Raw genomic sequence first — 19,299 nt, 5'->3', positions numbered from 1 at the left:
TGTATGCCGACACAGAGAGAGAGAGAGAGAGAGAGAGAGAGGGGAAAGGAAGAAGTCAAGAAGCAAAGCGAGAGCAGCTATAATGAGCCATGAGCCTGCAGCAGCTGTTCCACAGCTGTAATCCAACAAAGCCAATTAGCTCCGTGTAAAATGATATTGTGAAGCTCACTGCCGTTCGGTAAAAAACACGGTTTTACAGCATGAACTCCAAATTAAATCTCAAAAACAAGGATTTAGATGAAAAAAAATAAATTTACAGGTTGAAATGGTTGGATTTCACTGATTTATTATTCCTTAAAAAAAAACAACCCTAAACCGTGGGCCACAGTGATGTTGACCTAGTTTTCATCGACATATTTATTAACTGAGGACATACGTTAAGTTCCAGCTGTAGTTATTCACAGCTGGAAATCTGAACCGGGGCTTGACAGCTCCTGAATTCTCACCAGTGGTGTTTTTTTTCCGAACCTTAACTCATCAGGAGTTTTGACCGGTACTTTTTGGAGGAAAATCCAAAACGTGTTCCGCGGAGGAGGTTAGCGGACCCCTGCGTTGTCCCACGTTCAAAGCCACGTGAAATAAAAAAAACACCAGAGGAGCTGTTAACGGTGGTTTCAGTGGCAATAAGTAATCCTGAATAAGTACTGGAAGTCTGGTTCGGTTACGATGCTGCCTGTCCGGAAGAAACAGGAAAGGTTCTGAGCTTTTAAGTGAAGCAAAACTCCTAACAAAGACACTTTCTCCCGAAAACTAAATGAATCCCCAAAATAACTATGCTTGCGGTCGTGAGACAAAGGGCAGCTACTTACCCATCATGTTGTAGAGGCTCTGTGGTGCAAATTGTCTTGGCATTTTCTGTACTGCTTCTTTAAATACAGTGAGGGCCTCCTGTGAATGAAACAAATACATGAAGGAGAAGAAAGGAAAAAAGGGAGAGGTTGGGGGGAAGGGGTGTTTGCATTAGAGACAGAGAGGGGAGATCTCAGAGGAAGCTGGCGCTGCCCCCCCCCGCAGCACGGGGCCCTGACAGTGTGAATACGCAGCGTGGAATCGGGGGTCGCGGGGAGGCTGGTCCGTACAGAGTCTGAGCAGAAAGGGTCTCTCCTCCGCGTCACGGCTGTTAAGACGACCAGAGCGGAGTCACGAGTTGACTCTGGGACATAGAGTCAGCGTGGCTCTGACTTTAAAACGGCACCTACTTTATTGCTCGAAAAAGCAAACGTCTCAAACGGCTGGAGGAAGCGGGTCTTGCTCTCTCTCTTCTCCCGCTTTCTCTCTCCAGCACGCCAACTATTTACGGAGACTGAATCTGCAGTCCTACCGCCCCATCCCTGACTGAGTCAGCGGGATTGGTGCCCGTGTACAATATAAATGTGCGGCATTGGAAGAAATGCCGCCCATTTATTTGTGTGGGGTCTTTCGGGGCACGAAAAGAGGAGTGGGGTTGTTGAGACACAGCCTGACGATTATCTGCTACAAAACACCGCGTTCCCCTATGACAGAGGCAATTTTTGAAACATGTCCCTATAAAACCCGAGCATTCATTCTCGCCGTCCCCTAAAGGCTCCTTGGGCAACTGCCTGCATTTTTATCTCGACACTCTGTGTGGGGGTTTTTTTTTTAAGCATTTTCCAGCATGTACTCATTATGCTCCTATGGTTACAGCAGTAGTGGTGTTTGTTGGAGAGAATAAGTTATCCATATGTCAAATACATGAAATACATTGTGTGCTTATGTGAAACTGCAGTACACGCAATCAAGAGCCAACGTATTTATTTTGTAGGAATGCGATCTCCGTGTGGTTCATTTTATGTTGTTTGACAAGTAGCATATTGGATTTTTTATCGCATTTACCACATTTAGTTATGAAAACAAATAAATGAGCTGTCGCAGCTATTTCGACAACGGGGAAATAACCACGGCTCACATTTGGGAATGGGATATTTTTTCCACATGGCAAACTGAGGCATTTAAATCAGCACAGTGCCTTCAACACCACGACGCAGTGCTGTAGCTTAAAAGGTCCCAGCACGCTCGAGTAATCTGCGGCATATATACAAGGAATCTCTAAAGATTTTCTGCAGGCCGGGTCCTTACCTCCTGATGCCCCTGCTCATGGAGCAGCTTGCCCAGGTTGTACAAGCAGCTGGCGACGGAGCTCTTGTGGGCGTGGGGGTCCTTCAGGTTCTCGTCTGGGATGTCGGCGCAGGTGAGGAAGGTGCGCTTGGCCTCGTCCAGGCGAGCCTGGTTCATCAGGATGATGCCCGTGTTCAAGTAGGCCGCTGTTTGGGGGAAAAACAAAAAAAAAACTAAATTGCCAATCAGCCAATTTAGCGCAATTTGTTTCATTCATGCGCCACGATGACTGGCTCGTTCAGCTGACTCGGAAACTCCCCTTCGTATTTGTGCAGGTGTACCGTGCGGCCGCTACGTCCTGACACTTCTCACTGTTTGGTACTCCGCCATTATGTTAATGCTGCCACGCCGCAAGGCTCATTCATGACCACCGTTAGATACAGTACGCGTACGCAGAAAGACGGAGCCCCCTGTCTCCTTCACACCCCAGCCTCCCACAGATGTGCATCATTTCTAGTATTGTTTATTTAACTAAGAGTCAGAGTTCGTGCATGTTTTTGTTAGGGCAGGACAGCTTCTTCCAGGAGGATCCGTGTTGCTGCAAGGATCCTTTGGGAGTTCCCTCAAAGTGAAATGGCCGGTGCTGAAAAAGGTGAATAATGACCAACCTCTCCCCCTCGCCCACCGTCAGGGTAGAACAATGATCCACTGGTAATCTTTTCCATGCTCTCTCTGTATTGTGTATATGTTTGACCTTTGCATGCGCCCTGGCGGATACTTCGCTTGCTTGTTAAACTTTTTTCCTCAACGGCCAAAGACGGCGTCGAGTGATCGATAGGAAGCTCGGGTGTAATTAGTCCCTGTGGTCCCGCCTCTCTAAACAACTGGCTGGTGGAATAAATTAACCTGGATCAATCTCGACCGCTCCTCTATTGGTTGTTGACATATTATCAAGTAAAAGGAGGCGGCTGAGAATCAAACAGTTGGTTGTTTTTTTTCCTGAACAAAGAAGTTAACTGCCTCCTCTGTCCTTGGGACTTTTTCGTTATCTCAAAAAAGTCCAACACGATTTTACTCCACACCCTCACACCTTCACAGTCTTATCTTTCCGACAGGGAACTGCTCTCAATTGTCAATATCTAGACTTGTTCCGCCCCATCGCATGTGTCTGCCCTGACAGGAGAGCAGATAACAGAAACCACAGACAGACTAAAGAGAATTTCTTTTTCTCCCAATTTCACTGGCTTCCTGAAGTGCATTTTCTATGCGGGGAAAAGAAATGTGGCAGACGTCAGTAACGCTCCATCACAAAGCAGAAAATCTCTACAAAATACTACAGTTTGCACCAATCATCTCCCAACTAGGCAGTGAGTGATGGTGTGACCTTGAAAAAAAACAAAACGCGCCAACTGTCACATTCTCCTTCTTTCGTTAACAGGTCTGCCGTTCGGGGGTGATTAATTAACCTTGTTATCGCCTGCAACAGATCGGATAATTGCAAAATGAATGGACATTTTCTAGCCGAACCATGATCTTAATTGGGTCTATAATTAATCCGGCGGAAAAGGGAAAAGAAATGGAACAGACGTTTAAGGCTCTCTGTTCATCTGTCATTGACAAAATGCCTGGAACAATGGGGCGCTAATTTATTGCACGATCGGGCAAAGAGTGTGAGCTATTTGTTCTAATCAGGGTGGGAAGATGACAACGTACGGGGTAAAACAAAAAACAAACAAAAAATCGAATTCTGGGGAAATGCAGAAGGGACAAAGACGCGCCAAACAAATGAGAGGAGTAAAACCTAAGGGGAAGGCGGGAGGGACAGAAAGAACGCCAGAGCGCCACGGCCTGGATTCATAATAAATGACATAATGCAGTTACTTGTTCCGTTGACATGACTTGGCTCCGAGAGCCGGTCTGACAGCTGCGTGTTGAATGTTTAATACCCGCTGCCCTTTGCCACCTATTCCTCTCCCCTCGCGCAGCCACAGGCCCCGTGCTCCACTGTGGCCCTGGACACAACACAGCCGCGACCACGGGAGCTGGAGATTGTCAACGAAAAAACGAAAAGGAGCTGTACTTACAAGCCAGAGTTGGCCGGCTCCCGATGGCCAGCTTGTAGTAGTGGAGTGCTTCTGCGAACTTGCTGCTCTCCTGCAGCAGCAGACCGCTGCAACGGACAGAAGAGACAAAGACGTCTGTTCGGAGCTTTGAGCGCAAACACCTCAGAGGGGGAGATGTGTGGAGTTAGGAGCACATGCAAGAACACAAGCTGTCGATTCATTCATTTGATCTGAAGAAAAAAAAAACCCCACAGATTATTGAAGCACACACTGCGAATATTGGCTGTGTGTCTGTGTGTGTGTGTGTGTGTGTGTGTGTGTGTTTTGCATTTTCCCCCTCGGGCTGCAAACAGCATCATTAGACACACCGTCAAGACAGACAGCACTCTGGGGAAAACGAGACACTTCCTCTGAGGGGACGGCTCCGATCGATGGGCGCACGCGAGCGGAAAAAAGGAGCCCGTGCATTTGTTCGCTCAAAAGAACGAATAAGAAAATATAAAAGTCATAAACTCACAGGTTATACAGCATGTCGGCCATGTTGCTGCGGTAATAGAGGGCGTTTCTGTACGCATGTTCAGCCTCTTCCATCTTGCCCTGGCTCTTCAGGACATTTCCGAGGTTGCCCCACGCTGTCGGGTTACAGAAGAGAAAAGTTAATCAAACAGAATTAAAAAAAAAATGGAAAAGTGTGCGACAACCTTCTGCAATAGCAGCCTCTTTTTTTTTTCTCTTTCTTTCTTTCTCCAGAATCTCACAAAGCTCTCAGAGCAGCACAAGACATGTCTGTGGCAAGCACTGATTTTCTTTTGTTATTCACGGCCTCAGAACCCACGTGGGATACGTGTTTTGGGACCGCTAAGGAGCACGTTGTGTCGGCTGGAACACCGAGACGTTGTGAGTAAAAATAGATGACACACTGGGGGAGCTTTGTGCCAAAACCACCAGTCCTTCCTATGGGAATCTGTATGAAAAAAAGAAAAGAAAAAGACCACGCAGTGCTATTGCACGGCTAATGGCATTACCGCTGAATGGTATAATTCAATGTCTGACAGGTTGGGGGGGAGAAAGAAAAAAAAAAGGTTGCTCAGAGCTTTTGTACATTTTGTGCAGGAGACTGGTGAAGTGTGAAAAAGAATTGCGGGGGGATTGATAAGAACAAAAAGAAATTCGTTGGATGTAAAATGACAGCGGAATACGCAGAAGTTTTCATGACCTAATTTTTGGTGGCTAGAGGCCACATATCCTCATCAGAGCTGCAACAGTTAATCGATTAATCGATTCGCAATCGATTACTAAATTAATCGCCAACTCTTTTGATAATCGATTAATTGTCAAAAAGTCTCTGCTTCTTAAATGTTAATATTTTCTGGTTTCTTTGCTCCTCCAAGACAGTGAACGAAATATCTTTGGTGTGTGGACAAAACAAAACATCACCATTTTATGGACAAAACAACTATTCCATTACTTTGAAAATAATCAACGGATCCTTCATCTTTTCTAAGGTTATTTCAGTGACAATAACACACATCCATATAATAGTGTCATGCATGGATGCACAAGTTTGACACGAGCGTGTGTGAACCCTGCGCTGCTGCTCCTTCTTCTATTTCCACTAGTCGTATACAACAGAAAAGATAAAATTTCGGCTCATGCCGCTTTTGTTGACATGTGCTAAAATATGCAAGAGTGCCTTTGAGCACTTTATTTACTCAACTGTTCAAAATATGGAATCCCAGAAGAACGTTCAGTATGAATAGAAAGCAGGCAGACAACAACAACAACTCAGTCGTCTTTCATTCAAACCGTGCATCCAGTTACGCGCAGATGAATTTGTGAAGAGTTGTTTTGTATATTCTGAAATTCCCCTGTTCAAAACGATCCAATGTCTGTGTGTCCAACGTTTGAGGGGCTGGGTTCCATTTCGAATCTCGCATTAGCCATGTAACTAATGTGAGTCGGGGACGCTGCCGCCTGCCAAAACAAACAGCCGTCACGCCTCAGCTCCGCTGCAGCGTCTGAAAAGGGGGAAATTAGCTGACACAACGTGTCCTGCTGTTGCCTTGCGTGTCCCTGCGCTGCGCCCCCCCCCCCCCCCCCTCAGCTCCTCAGAACGTCGCTCACGATATGAATCTGCGTCTCAACGACCTTGAGCGCGAACGCCGCTGAATGTTTCGTCTCTCGTCGAAGGTGCCGATGGCGGTGATTGCCGCCCTTCCGAGCGAGGACGGGGGCATCTGGCGGCGGGACGGTAAAAATCAATGGGAGGAATGTTGTAAAAAATTCACACCGGTTTCACTTCGCCTCTGAGGCACTTAGTGGAACCTGTGGGAACTCGTATGTCCTGTGGTGAGCGTGAGTGATGAAGACAAGACACTCCGAGGAAGATTTACTCTGAATTATTCAGGGCGGCAGTAGACTAAGAGAGATAGTGCAGGAGGGACAGTCAGGTTTTGATCAAAGTCTGAAACTGTCAAGTTTGCTCAGACAACCAAATATGAAGGGTAAAAGGAGGATTTGATGAAGCCATGTGTATGAAACGGTGTTTGTGCTCATGTGAACGACGGCGTGCATGCGAGTTGGGGGCTTACCCTTAGCAGGATTGACGTAAATCCCCGACTTGTAGAGCATCTCCTCGTTCCGCCAGTCCCGGTTCCTCAAGACAGTTTTGACACCAAAGAGGAGAACCAGGCCGGCGCCGCCGTACACCAGCACCGTCCTGAGGGACCGGCGCCGCAGGCGGACGTACAGCGACCTCATCCCCACCGCCACCAGCAGGCAAAAGCCCATGCTGGGGATGTACATAACTCTCTCCGCGATCACAAACCCCACGTAGAAAAAGAGGTTCGTGGCCGGGAGGAAGGGGATGGCCAACAGGCCCAAAGAGAACACCACCACGTTTTCGGTGGTCGGCAGTGGAGTCCTGATCTCGTAATGATGTTTGGTGCCATTTGTTGCGCCATTACTGGGACTACTAGTGCCAGCGTGGGAATTGTTCATATGTTCGTGATTGTTGTATTGGTAACTGTGTCCGTTGCTGCTGCCATTTCTGCCGTTGGTGTAATGATGCGCTTTGCCGTTGGTGTCCTTGCCCCTGGCCGCGTGCCGCGTCCGCAGGCCGAACCAAGCCAGCGACAGCAGTCCCACGTAGAAGACGGCCGTGTGGAGGTTCCTCCCGTCGGTCAGGCTCCTGACCAGAGGCAGGGCGTCCATCGACCAATCGAAACTGAGCGTGTCCGGGCAGAGGAGGAGCCAGAAGTTGACGACGGGCAGGTAGAAGAAGGTGAGCGTCCTGGAGAGCGGCGACGGGGAGTCGGCCGCCGGGTTGTCGGAGTTGGAGAAGTTGGGCGGCTTGTTGCCCATCCAGTAGAAGCGGCAGGCCAACAGCACGGCTCCCCAGGCCGCCAGCAGGAACACATTCAGCAGCAGGTGGACGTTCTTTCTCTGAAAGACAAAGCAAACACAAGACACAGGACTGAAAAACCTCAATAGACTGGGGAAAGGGGAAAAGAACATCTGTCGGAGAAAATATACTGCACTTTTGAGGGCTTCCAACTAAAAGCTGTTTTTTTGGGGGGTTGAGTGGTTGTAATTTGATGCAGACTTTGGACTGGACATTGTCTCTTCTTACTTCACCTCCAACTCTGGAGAACTAAATAGCAACGTGGCAAACAGCAGCACGGCGGCGTGATGCCAACGGTACCGGAAAGCGTGTGTTCAAGATCAGTTTTGTAAATGATGACGAAGTTAAGTAGCTCTGAGATGTGATTCGTCAAAAACGTTCTGTTTTGGCTGCAGTGATTTTTTGGGGGGAAACCTGTGAAGAAAGAACAGTTCAGTGCCATTTCTTTCTGGGGATTTTTTTTATTGACTTCTTAAGCCAATGAAGGAGGAGAACTGGCACATTAACAATTTTTATTGAAGCCAGAACATCCACACGATCTGTTTTTAAACGAAGGTGACTTAATATCATAACTTTCTATTCATGTAAAAAAAAAAATCTCCATTGCATTTATAGATTTAACAAAGAAAGAACACAACTTTCTGAACTCAATTTATCTTATTACAGACTTGCTATTAAACACTTTGCTAAATACATATGTGGAAACGCCTATGAAATATTTATAGTGCGTTGGGTTGTTTAATACTTTGCTGGCAGAAGACTGAAAAATGACTGGGCATATTTCTCTAACAGCATGTTCCACTCTTTGGACCTTTTTTAAAAAATTCAACTTGGAAACATGTGGAGCTTTTTCTAAAGCATGCGCGGCAGCTTTGCGCAGCAATAACTTGCGCTGTACTTGAAAAATACATCAAAAATGAAAAACAGGCAAAACAAACACAGACAATCAAAATACGAGGTATGCAGCACTGGTCTTGTTCCATTGGTCTCCACAATCTGAATCTAAATCTCTCTGTCATTATTTAAACTTAAACCCGGCGCATCACAGGCCGACCTCACGTTGCCTTTGGACCGGCGGACGTGATCCGTCTCCGTGTGCACATGCCAAGGGGCACCAACGTGTGTCATGTGTGATCCTAGACTTCGTACCGCCGCTGCTTTGAGGGTCGTACTATTGATTCCCTCGCCCTGTCCGTCGTCATGTACAGAGAGGGTCTGTGGGGGGAGAGGCTTCAGTTACGCTCCGGTCACACGTGGCCACGGGGGGAGAAGCTGTTGCCTGCTAACGATCCCTGCTAATGCAAAGAGCTCCGACATTTAAGCAACGCAAGGTACGGCTGAAAAACACAGGAGACGAACCCCTCGAGCTGATCTGCGAACAAATCATTATGGTAATTTCAGCGGTGCGTACAGAGCAGTCAAACATAGATTAGAATTTAATGTAGAAGTGTTGTTTTTTCCCCCCAAGACAATAAACATGTTCTGTGTGTTAACATACAACATTTACTAATGTATCAAAACGTTCCATATGCCATTTGGTTAATGGCAAAAAATGTGCAATCATTTTTTTGTTTTTCCCGAGAGATTTTCAAATAACACATTTTAGAGGAGCGCGATACTGTGCAACTGGGGTATTTTTGCCAAAGGTGATCATACTGTCAAAATCTTATACCGGCCCATGCCTAGGTGCCCTATTGGGGATTTGCATGATGACAGGAGAACCTGACAATGTAACGCACTTCAACACAACAAATTCGAAATCCCGAACGCACAATCATAATATTACAGAAGAAAAGATAATTACTTCAATCGTTCATTCAGTCACCCAAGTCAGAATATGTATTCTTCTTAAGAGCTCAGAGGAGCATCAAGTGCACTAGCGTGGCTTAAATATACCACAATGGGGAGCTGAATATTTGTATACAACAGAAAAAAAAAAAATCTCATATAAAGGTCAGCTGCCAAAACCTTCAGGGGAGGCCTGACAACAACCCGTGGTGGCGCTTCAGTATTTTTTTGTGAGGATATACCGCCGCTGAAGAAGTTCGTCCGTCGCCCTGGCAACAAAAGGTCACCGTGTCGATCCGCATCACCGTTTCTCATTAATTTGAACAACCGCCAAAGGTGTTTCCGTCATCTCCGCATGGAAATCCAGGGGAGGAGAAATGTGGGCTGGAGCGAGAACAGAGTCAAAATCTCCAAAGAAGACGTTTTATATAGAATATAAAATGTCAGTAAATTACTCTCAGATGCTTTTTAATAAAGCTAAAATAAGAATATGGAGCCGAGTTGCTCACGGATGAACCGCTTTAACAGGTCATCTGTAATCGCCTGTGACAACAGTCCAACATACTTTGAAAAACAGAAGACCACAGCTAGGCAACTGGACACAAAACAGTGGAGTTCATGTCAAACAAACCGAGTTACCTTTATGTTGCAAAAAGTAAAAGATGGAAAGTGTGTTGGTATATACACAAACAAGTGATACCAGGGTACAAACAGGACAAACTGATTAAACAAAAGAGGATCAAAGTGTTTTTTTTTCACGTGCAAATTCATTTTATGTTCCGGAAACTTTGCCAGTTTAAAACATGATTCAATTTCCCTGTAAAAATATGAATAAATAGGCCCTATACTTATTGCCAAACAGAAATGAATACCATGTCTAAGTGTCCTTTTCACCAGAGCCCTCATCAGTGTTACTGCTGATAGTGGTATTGCCTGCCGAGGCGCTAAAAACCAAAAATGGACACATCAATAAAGACTAGATGAGACAGATCCTTCTATCCAGCTTCAAAAACAGACATAGTAAACTTGTAGTTTCTAACCCAGAGGTTGATACCACTCTCACATCTGCCAGAGTGCTATAATTATTATGAAGCTATATGACTCGCAGCCGCTGAATGTATTTCCCACAATGTCAAACTCCATTAATGGTCATTCCGTCAGACAGAATCCAGAAAGTTTGGTTTCACTATCATCTCAGATTTTGTTCAAAGTTTGTCTTTTGTATGTTAAGGTCTCAAAAGATTTTTTGAATTATTCATATTATATATTTTGTGTGAATCTTATAGCCTCTAAAAATAATCAGATACCGAATGAAAATGTCAAATAACTTTATGGAAAATGTTCCAATGTAGAAAAAGATGTACTACAAATGACATGTAAGTGAAAGTATTATCCTTTAACCACTTAGTGGTTACAATATAGGATTAAATTGGGTATATGCTCTGCGCTTTTGATTACATGTATCTAATTTCAGTGAGAGGAAAATTTCCATATTCATGCACACGGAAAAGCTCACACTTACATAGAAGTCTCAGCATTGAAGAACTCTACAGTGATGCAAGTCCCCAGGACAGCAGGGGCATTCAAATTCACCGTCCTCTAAAAAAGGTACTTGAAAAATCTGCCATCTGAACTGCATACGAACTCTCCGGATATGGATGGACGACCGTCATCATCTTCAAATCTCACTCAGAGAGTTTCAATGTGCCATTTTATTCCATCCCTAAAAATCACTGGAGCGTAGAAACATTGTCCCGTATAGACGCTTCTTTCAACCTGAGCAGGCGAGTTGAGACTCTGGGATGAAGTGGACTGAAGTGGGCTGCGAGGCCCCGGGGGGGCTGCACTTTGTGAAGTTGGTTTTTTTTTCGCCAGGGAGGTTTGCCGAGTGTTGGTACATCTCGATCAGTGCCTCTTGGACTTCCAGCTTGGATTTACCAGGCTATTCAATGGGTTTCTCTAGTGGACTTGCCGGCCCAAGCGAGGGCTTTTCGAGACATCGTCCTTTGTGCCGAGCACTCAACGGGAGGAACAGGGTGACTTGAAAATTGGGTTTAATGCAGACATGGCACCGTGCCAGGATCCCCCCCCACCCCCCCTCCCCCCTCCAGACGACAACCTGAGCTACTCTCAGGTTTTTCTGTGGTTGTTCACGGCTGATTTCTGCAGCACCTTTTATTCTGCGAAGCAGCATTGTTCTGGCTGCAGGGGTTAAGGATATGCTACACGTGTGTATATATACACACACACACACACACACACACACACACACACACACACACACACACACACACACACACTTCTGCAGGTCCTTGCAGAACTGCTGCAGACGACGACCTGGCACTGCTCCCACACACAGTCATCCGAACCTGGCACCGTGACAGACAGATATGTCATCCGGACTCTTCCCAGACAACACCACCACCTTAACCACATCCATGTGTTGACGCTGAAGGATTGATGCTGTGTTTTTATTTATATCCTTGCGGTGCACTTGCACATTGATATTTCCTTTCTTTCTTTCTTCTCTTTCTTCCGATGCATGAATAAGTCTTTCGATTGCACTTGAGCACACATTTATAACCCCACTGCTCCTTCTCTTGGCCTACTTTCCAACTTTCTCAGACTTTCTAAGGAAAATAAATGTGAAGGGAAAACATATAGAGAGGGGTTTTCCCAAAGAGGAAATGCTCTAGAGATGTTCTGGAGGACATACTACCAGGGGACAACATGAACCGCACGTCTATTATGGCTTGGATAAACAAGCATGTGCATGTGCATCCTCCTCAATATGCCTGCAGTCAAAAAATGTCTACCCATTCAAAGGCATAAGTTCAATTACCAGCCAGGCAACGGCTCCCCGGGTGCTGCGGCTCTATTATGCAGGAAAAACCGAGGCATTCCAGCTTTGTGTCTTTTGTCTTTAATCCAGTTTAGTTTGAAATAAGTGCTTTAGCACAAACCCGTAGGAGGCATGAGGGCAGTGTTGTTTTTTTCCCCTACTCCCTTTTGTTTTTTTTTAAGTGCAATCAGTTCAGAACTGAAACAATTTAGCCTTTATAAGGCAGGCGTGTGAATAAAATATCCTTAGAGATGGAATGCAAAACAGGCCAATTAAGGAAACCCTATTGGTGGCGGTGCCTGCCCCCGTTCCCCTCTACACTTTGATTAGGTGGAATTGACTGAGAGGGAAACTCAATCTAAAAAAAGTTTCTTTTTTCTGTTTTTCCTTTCCAACATCCGCTAGCGTGTTGTGAAAGAAGTCTTGTTGCAGAATAATGTAGAAAGAGCTCAGGGAGACATTTAATTAATTACTTTGGAGAATACTTTCTCTCGGTAAAAATGGGCTTCTTTTGATTACTTAGCCGATGCACACCGCAGCTTTTGAAAGAAAGAAACCATTGCATGACAACGTCTAACCGGTCCATCCAACGGCCACGCAGCCACGACTCAGCACCTCAGAAAAAATCTTGTGAAAGAAGCAGTGGCAGGTCTGACCTATCCCCCTCCTCTTCATCATTACTCAGATCAATTGTCTTGCGGAGGCCCATTCATCAGGTTCTGCTTCACATTGATGGACTTGTAATGGAAGTGAAAATGAGCACATGCAGGGTACCAATCAGAGAACATAAGCCTTCACACACACACACACACACACACACACACACACACACACACACACACTGAACAATCAAATTTGGGTAAGAAAACCAGATCCCGCTTGAAAAAATCTGCGTAAATCTGTCTGAAGGTTTGATGGATGGACTCACAATCAGCTTGTTTGCTTTGCTGCTCGACTGCTGGATCAACTCATCAGGCTTGTGGCTGATGAACCACAAATTCACCGATCTATCTTTCCTCCCTCTTATCAGCAGCTGCTGCCGCTGCGACCCCCCCCCCCCCCCCCCCTCCTCCTCCTCCTCCTCCGAGGCTGTGGAGAACCTTTGGGTGTAAATCCTGATTGTTAGCAGGACAAGACAAGATAAGAGGCCGACTAGTCGCTTCCTTACAACATTAAATGGATTACCAACAGCTGGCTCATGTTTTGGCAATGTGATTAAGATTTAAAAAAAATAACATCTGGATGATTTTTACTCAGAATTTTAAGAAAATCAGGCCTAAAAACACGGTTGTCCTCTGCAGCTTTCCTATAAATGAATCTTAATAATTCATTCTTTTCTGTTAAATGCACTTTTATTGCTATTAAATAATGTTTTATCGCTCTGGTTTTAATATCTATTTTAATAAAATGCTTTAATTTGAATGTCTTAATATTTTGCTTTCATTCCTAATTTCAATTTCTTTGTCTTAATGTAATTCAATGCCTCTGTAAAGCACTCTGAGTTACCTTATGTATGAATGGTGCTATACAAATAAACATGCCTTGCCTTACTTCCTATAGCAGTTCCTCGCAAATCAGGTCGTGAAACATCTCATGACACACACAATTAATTTATCATTCCGAGAAAACTACACAGAGTCTGCCGTCACTCGAGGGGCAGATAACGCTTTTATAAATGACCGTGTGTAGCTCCGGTTGACCTGAAGTCAAGTGGCCCGCTGCTGGACCGCGGGGCCATGTGGTGCCAAGGGGTCACAGAGTCGAACCCCGCGGTGGACCGGCCTCACACTGCTCGTGATCAAAGCTTTTAACCCCGTGGTGTGAACCCGTCAGAAAACCCACAGAGTCAGCTGGTCTGGCTGTTGGATGGATAGAGCTGCAGAGATGAGCGAGGGAGGGGATCACCGCCTCAGACAGAGCAGAGGGGGGCGGGATATGGACCAGTGATGGAGCAGGAATTTGTTGGAGACTATTGAAATGGAATAATTGATGTGTGATGAGTGGATGCTGAATCAGGAAGTAGGAAACCGTGGATGTCTTGAGCAGAAGTATTTACTATAAGAGCTCAATATTGAGGAGACTTCCGGTTGGCTTCACAGATCAACAGGTTCACAGTGTTCGGCGTCCCGAGACAGTCTGCCCATCCCCGGTGTCTGCAGTGTATTTAGTTTAGAGTGATGTCGTCATCTGCCCGCGAGAGACTTCCGCTCAATGATTGTTTCTGCTTGCCGTATGAGATGACCTTGCTCGGTGCCTGAGAACACTCGTCTTATGAGTTTCTCAGGGAGGATAGATGAAAAATTCCTCAACAACTATTGACTATTGATGAGAGACTTGCGTTTCTTTCAATGTGGGATTGTGAGAGGAGGTAAAATAACATGGGAACGGACCAACTCACATTAAGTGGTGCCTGTCTGGTAAATAAAGAATCTGACAATTTAAATGCACATGCTGAATTTGAAAAGAACATTTTCTGCCCGTCTCCAAAAAAATAAATAAAGTCGGAATCAAAAGTGTATATGTGGCGAAAGCATTCAAATCTCAGCAAAATACATTTCTGACCAGGACATCTTAAGACACATCAGCTCACACTCTCTTGGTCAGCCTCTATTAACCATAATCACTGAACCAACACGGGATCCATTTCTCTCTCGAAAACCTTCACTCAACATTCCAGCTCGTCTTGCTCGGCCTCACTTTAACTCAACCTCTTCAAACACACTTATTCTCCATGTCCCAATCATGCTGAAAAATGTCTTCTTTTCATGCTGAAGCCAGACGACCCCGGGTTAGGGGGCCACGAGGGGGTCCCCCCCCCCCCCCATCTCCAAGTGCCGAAATCAGGGTGGATTTATTTTCTCATCAGTGGCAATCAGACATCAATAGATAGCTAATGGCACAGGAAAGACACATCTCATTCCCCCTCAACCAGGAGGGTGCTTCTGGAGGGGGATGAAATCCGAACTTCTGGGGTTATAGTAAGTGTGTTGTAGCAAGTGTGTTACAGGAAGATGGGGGGGGGGAAGCTGAGGGAAGAGCCTCAGGAAAGGAACATAAACAGCTAATCAATGGAAAATCCTCCACTTTGCCAAGTTGTCAATGGTTACTGAAAGCGGAGTAGAAAAAAATTAGGGAAAAGTCAAAAAGTATTTTATTTTTTCCCCAAAAAATAATGGCAATTTGTCCTCCTGAAGTTTGACTCCAGCACCAGCACGACTTGCTGACAGGTAAAAAAAAGAGAAAGAAAGGAAGCTGGTGCCATTTTGCTTTTCTGTCGTTTTTTGTTGTTGTCACAAGCCCCGAAATGAAACAACTCCACATCCATCTTCAGTAGCCCTCGTCTGAAGGCACAGAAACAGTCGGGCAGACCAAACAATAAGAACATAGTGACAATGGAAAACCAAGAGTCGACTCAAACCCTTAACATTTCAGAGGACACATTTATTGAGTGAAACCACAGCCACGGCTTGGAAAACAAACTTGGCTGTTCCTGATTTCTGCTCTTTTCGTTTTCCCGTATTTATTTCTACCGCGAGGGGCCAACTAGGTTGTACGACGGCTCCTGCAAATTTGCTGTGACGAGATGCTGATTCAAGGTCCGGGGAGGGACGAGGTGAAATTTGGGGTTGGGGGTAAGTGCGTGGTCTCCCGGGGGACATGGAAGAAAAAGTGCAAAAAGAACATACAGACAGAGAAGAAGTGAGAGATTTACTGTTTCTGGGGCACATAGCCAGTCGTATCCGAGCGGGGATGAGGGCCGCCCGTGCACGGATTCCCGGTCATTACGATGCATTTGGGAGATCAGAGCCATTTTATTGCAGGGTTTAGAGAGGCAGTAAGCTCCTAGAGAACATGCATGAATGAGACGCGCAGAGCCAGAGCCGGGATCCAAAGCCATCAGATCTGCTGTCGGGGGGACGTCAGTGACTGGATGTCGAAAAAATTGCTCCGATTGCAATTTTTCCCCCCTCGCCCCGAACCACTTTTAGAAAATTGCTCTCCAGTGTGTCACGTAATGGTTGACCGCCACATGTCAGTGACAGGACACCCATTTGTTGCTGTTTGTACTGGCTAGTAACAAGCACGGCAGAAGCTCAGCAAACCATACGGCGGAAAAAAGAGGGCTTGTGGTGAGGGAGGATGATGAACGGCAGGAGCGAGCGTCGACCGTAAGAGCGGTAACGGTCAAAATTCTGATCCTGGAGCTGAATCAGGAAACGATTCTGTTTCGCTTCTTTTTCTTTTTTTTACCAGTGGACATGAGGACGGGTGAGTGAGTGTGCGTGTAAAATGAAATTAGAAATAAAAGCTGTGCGTCTTCACAGAAAAGTGGAAAGCAAAAGTGTGAGAGTGAAAGAGTGTTTTTTAAGAGGCACGACTCCAGCCACCAAACTATGCATTCAGTAAAAATGAGATTTTATTTTTTGTTATGACCTTTTTTATGTCATTTCAAAGCACTTTGGATATCTGGTGGGCGCAGTAAAGCGCTGCATGAATAAATGTGGATCGACTGATTGATATGAGACAAAAGAGACTGCAAACAGACAGAGACATTTCATTTTCCACAACCCTGTTAAATGCAAGGCAGTCACACAATATCCATCTGGTAGAGCGAACTCAGAAGGGGCAAAGCCTAATTTGTAAGGTGGAGCCATAGATCAGACTCGTAAAATCATCAGTCGAGAGGGAGAAGGAAAAAGAAAGAACAGACAAAAAGAAAGGAACACCCTGAAAGACGAAGCAGAAAAAACGAAGAGAAACCTTCAGTGCTGTGGGCGTATGCTTGCGCTCAGCGTCCTGGAGGTCTCCGAGCATCCGCATGTCTGCGAAACTCGCACAAGAGCGTGATAACTCAATTCTACAGCGGCGCGCAGCCGAGACTACCAATGAAGCTGGGGATTGGGAGGGAAGAATTCCCAGATGTGCTGGCACAGAAACCAGGCACCTGCATGTCTGGGTGCCTTCCGCCGGAACACTCACTCCTCCCTTTGTCACGATTATGAACATTTTCTGCGTGTGATCAATTCGATTCAGCGCAGAGTTACATTTGTATAGAAACTACACCAATGAATGAACACGTCGCTGCTGATAAAAGCCAAGCTTTGATCACGCAAAACGAAGGGGACTTAATCATCGCGCGCTCTCGATACTACTGGAATTTCCTTCCACAGATCCTAATGCGGACCGGGATTCTTTCCACAATTTGCATGTTTACAACCAGCGGATTGTCCCGTGTGGCTTCGCCTTACCGCCGCGATAATCATTCCAATGTGTCACAGCGGAGAAATTACAATTGGGCGCCGGCCAGAGTCCATTTCGTCCACATGGTCGACTGACTTGACTGTTTAAGGACAAAAATAAAGTGCAACTCAGCAGCTCCACAAGAGAGAGTGGAAAACAATTAAGAGGGGATACTGTAAGAGCAGCAATACTGCTGAAGAGCAGCTCTCGCTCATCCATGGCTGCACTGGCGTGCCCCACAATCTGCATGTGCTTCATCACAAAAGTTGATCGAAATTCAGTACGTGTCAAAGGGAAACTCCCCGGCTGCTCGTAAATCATCTGAGGAATCGTATAAATAATAATGAGACACCAACAAAAACAGACTACGTGAAAGGATATATTTGGAGTAGTCTGACCACGGCACTATCTCTTCACAGATTAATTATAAAAAAGTGAACAGGTCCCTTACAAAAAACGTAATGGGCCCCTGGCTTCATCTACAGCTACAAACCACAAGACTGAATGTGGTTTGTTTGTCCTAGTGCAGATACAGAACTTCGTAAAAGAGCAACTAAATTGAATCCATAGCTCGTATAACGCAGTTCTGCCCAGCTATGAAATACTTCAAGATTATTCGAGAGAGCGCAATGTGACAATACCGTAATCCAACGGTCAAATAACCATAGAAACCATGATCAAAATAAAAATAGAACTTTTGACATGAAAGATAAAACAATTGACAATAATTTATACAATAATCCTAATACAGCATTGAACAAATTAGGATTGTTAATCTTGTTCTCTACTTAATTGTTTAAGTTGAATGTAAAGCATGTTTGGGCAATATATGTGTTGCGGTCATTTCTCTCAAATATAACACTGCATGTCGCTAGAATTTAAATCTTTTTAGGATAAAAAGCTTCCGACACAGCGGCTGCTGGTTCATGGGCAGCGACAGGCCATCTGGCAGAAGCACTACACACAAACACACTGTGCCGCCTGAAAATACATTTTTCTTTGTCTCTCTGTCCCTTGGCTGCCCCATCCAATATTGTCTCTCCCCTCTTCTTGAACATATTTTGGCTCCATCTCTTTTGCACATGCCCTGTTCCTCTTCGCCTCCCTCCCTCTGTGTTGGTAGCCGTCTGTATAGGGGGATTTCTTCCGGCTCTACAGCAAACTGCCAACCAATTAAGGGTATTCGACTGGACCACTCTGCTTTTTCAGCAGCATTTCAGGAATATTATGCAACACGATGAGAAGATGAATCTGCACATGGCCCCTGATTTGTTTCCCCTTTCCTTTGCGTGTTTGAAGTGGCAGTTTGCCCGTCCTGCATCTGAATGATTGCATTTCGCTTATCCATCTTGACAGTGTTGGCAGCAGTTTGTACAGTTTGCTGGGTATCTGGTTGCTTGTTTTAAATAGGATTCCATAAAAGCCATACTTGCTGTATACTGCAACTATACAAACAGCCAATAAAAAATAAAAATAACTTCAGAGAGCCGTCTAAACCAGCTGTCTTGGCTTTGAATCATTCCGGTTTTTCATATTGACTAACTAACTGTACTAACAATAAATCAAAAAAAACGTCTACAAAAATATGTAGAACTGTGATAATTGAATGTGACTAATCACCATAATCATTCAGCATGGTTTCTGTTGAAGTACCCCTTTCAGTTTCATATTTCAAGGACAAAAAGTCTATAGAAATTTCACAATATGTCCATGTAAGGCCATACAAAGCCTTACATAGGATTTTTCATGCCAGTTTATTTGCTGAGACCATGAAAAGCAACAAAAAATTAAGAGCTATGGTCAGCAACTGCAACTAAGGCCCAAATTGTATTTCACAAGCACCTCAAATCCAAGGTATCAATTGACCCGTTGAATGTGCAATGTGA

The 19,299-nt window shown here is 45.2% G+C and overlaps 1 protein-coding gene across 2 annotated transcripts in view; it reads right to left on the bottom strand.

Annotated features, from left to right (window-relative positions):
• Positions 1 to 19,299, bottom strand: part of tmtc2b (transmembrane O-mannosyltransferase targeting cadherins 2b) — an 88,462-nt gene that overhangs the window by 23,422 nt on the left and 45,741 nt on the right. For both annotated transcript variants that reach the window (XR_004794769.2, XM_035641746.2), the window contains exons 3-7: positions 6,731 to 7,583; positions 4,657 to 4,771; positions 4,161 to 4,246; positions 2,098 to 2,282; positions 810 to 888 (exon numbers count right to left, since the gene is read on the bottom strand). Coding sequence is in view for 1 of the 2 variants with exons in the window: in XM_035641746.2 (XP_035497639.2) it covers positions 810 to 888; positions 2,098 to 2,282; positions 4,161 to 4,246; positions 4,657 to 4,771; positions 6,731 to 7,583 (1,318 nt within the window). In the remaining variant the exon portion in view is untranslated. The remainder of the gene's footprint in view (positions 1 to 809; positions 889 to 2,097; positions 2,283 to 4,160; positions 4,247 to 4,656; positions 4,772 to 6,730; positions 7,584 to 19,299) is intronic.

This window comes from Scophthalmus maximus, chromosome 7 (assembly GCF_022379125.1).
Source record: "Scophthalmus maximus strain ysfricsl-2021 chromosome 7, ASM2237912v1, whole genome shotgun sequence".
NCBI classification, from domain to species: Eukaryota; Metazoa; Chordata; class Actinopteri; order Pleuronectiformes; family Scophthalmidae; genus Scophthalmus; species Scophthalmus maximus.
Note: the sequence above shows the minus strand (reverse complement) of the source record. Positions and strands in the feature narration are given on the sequence as shown.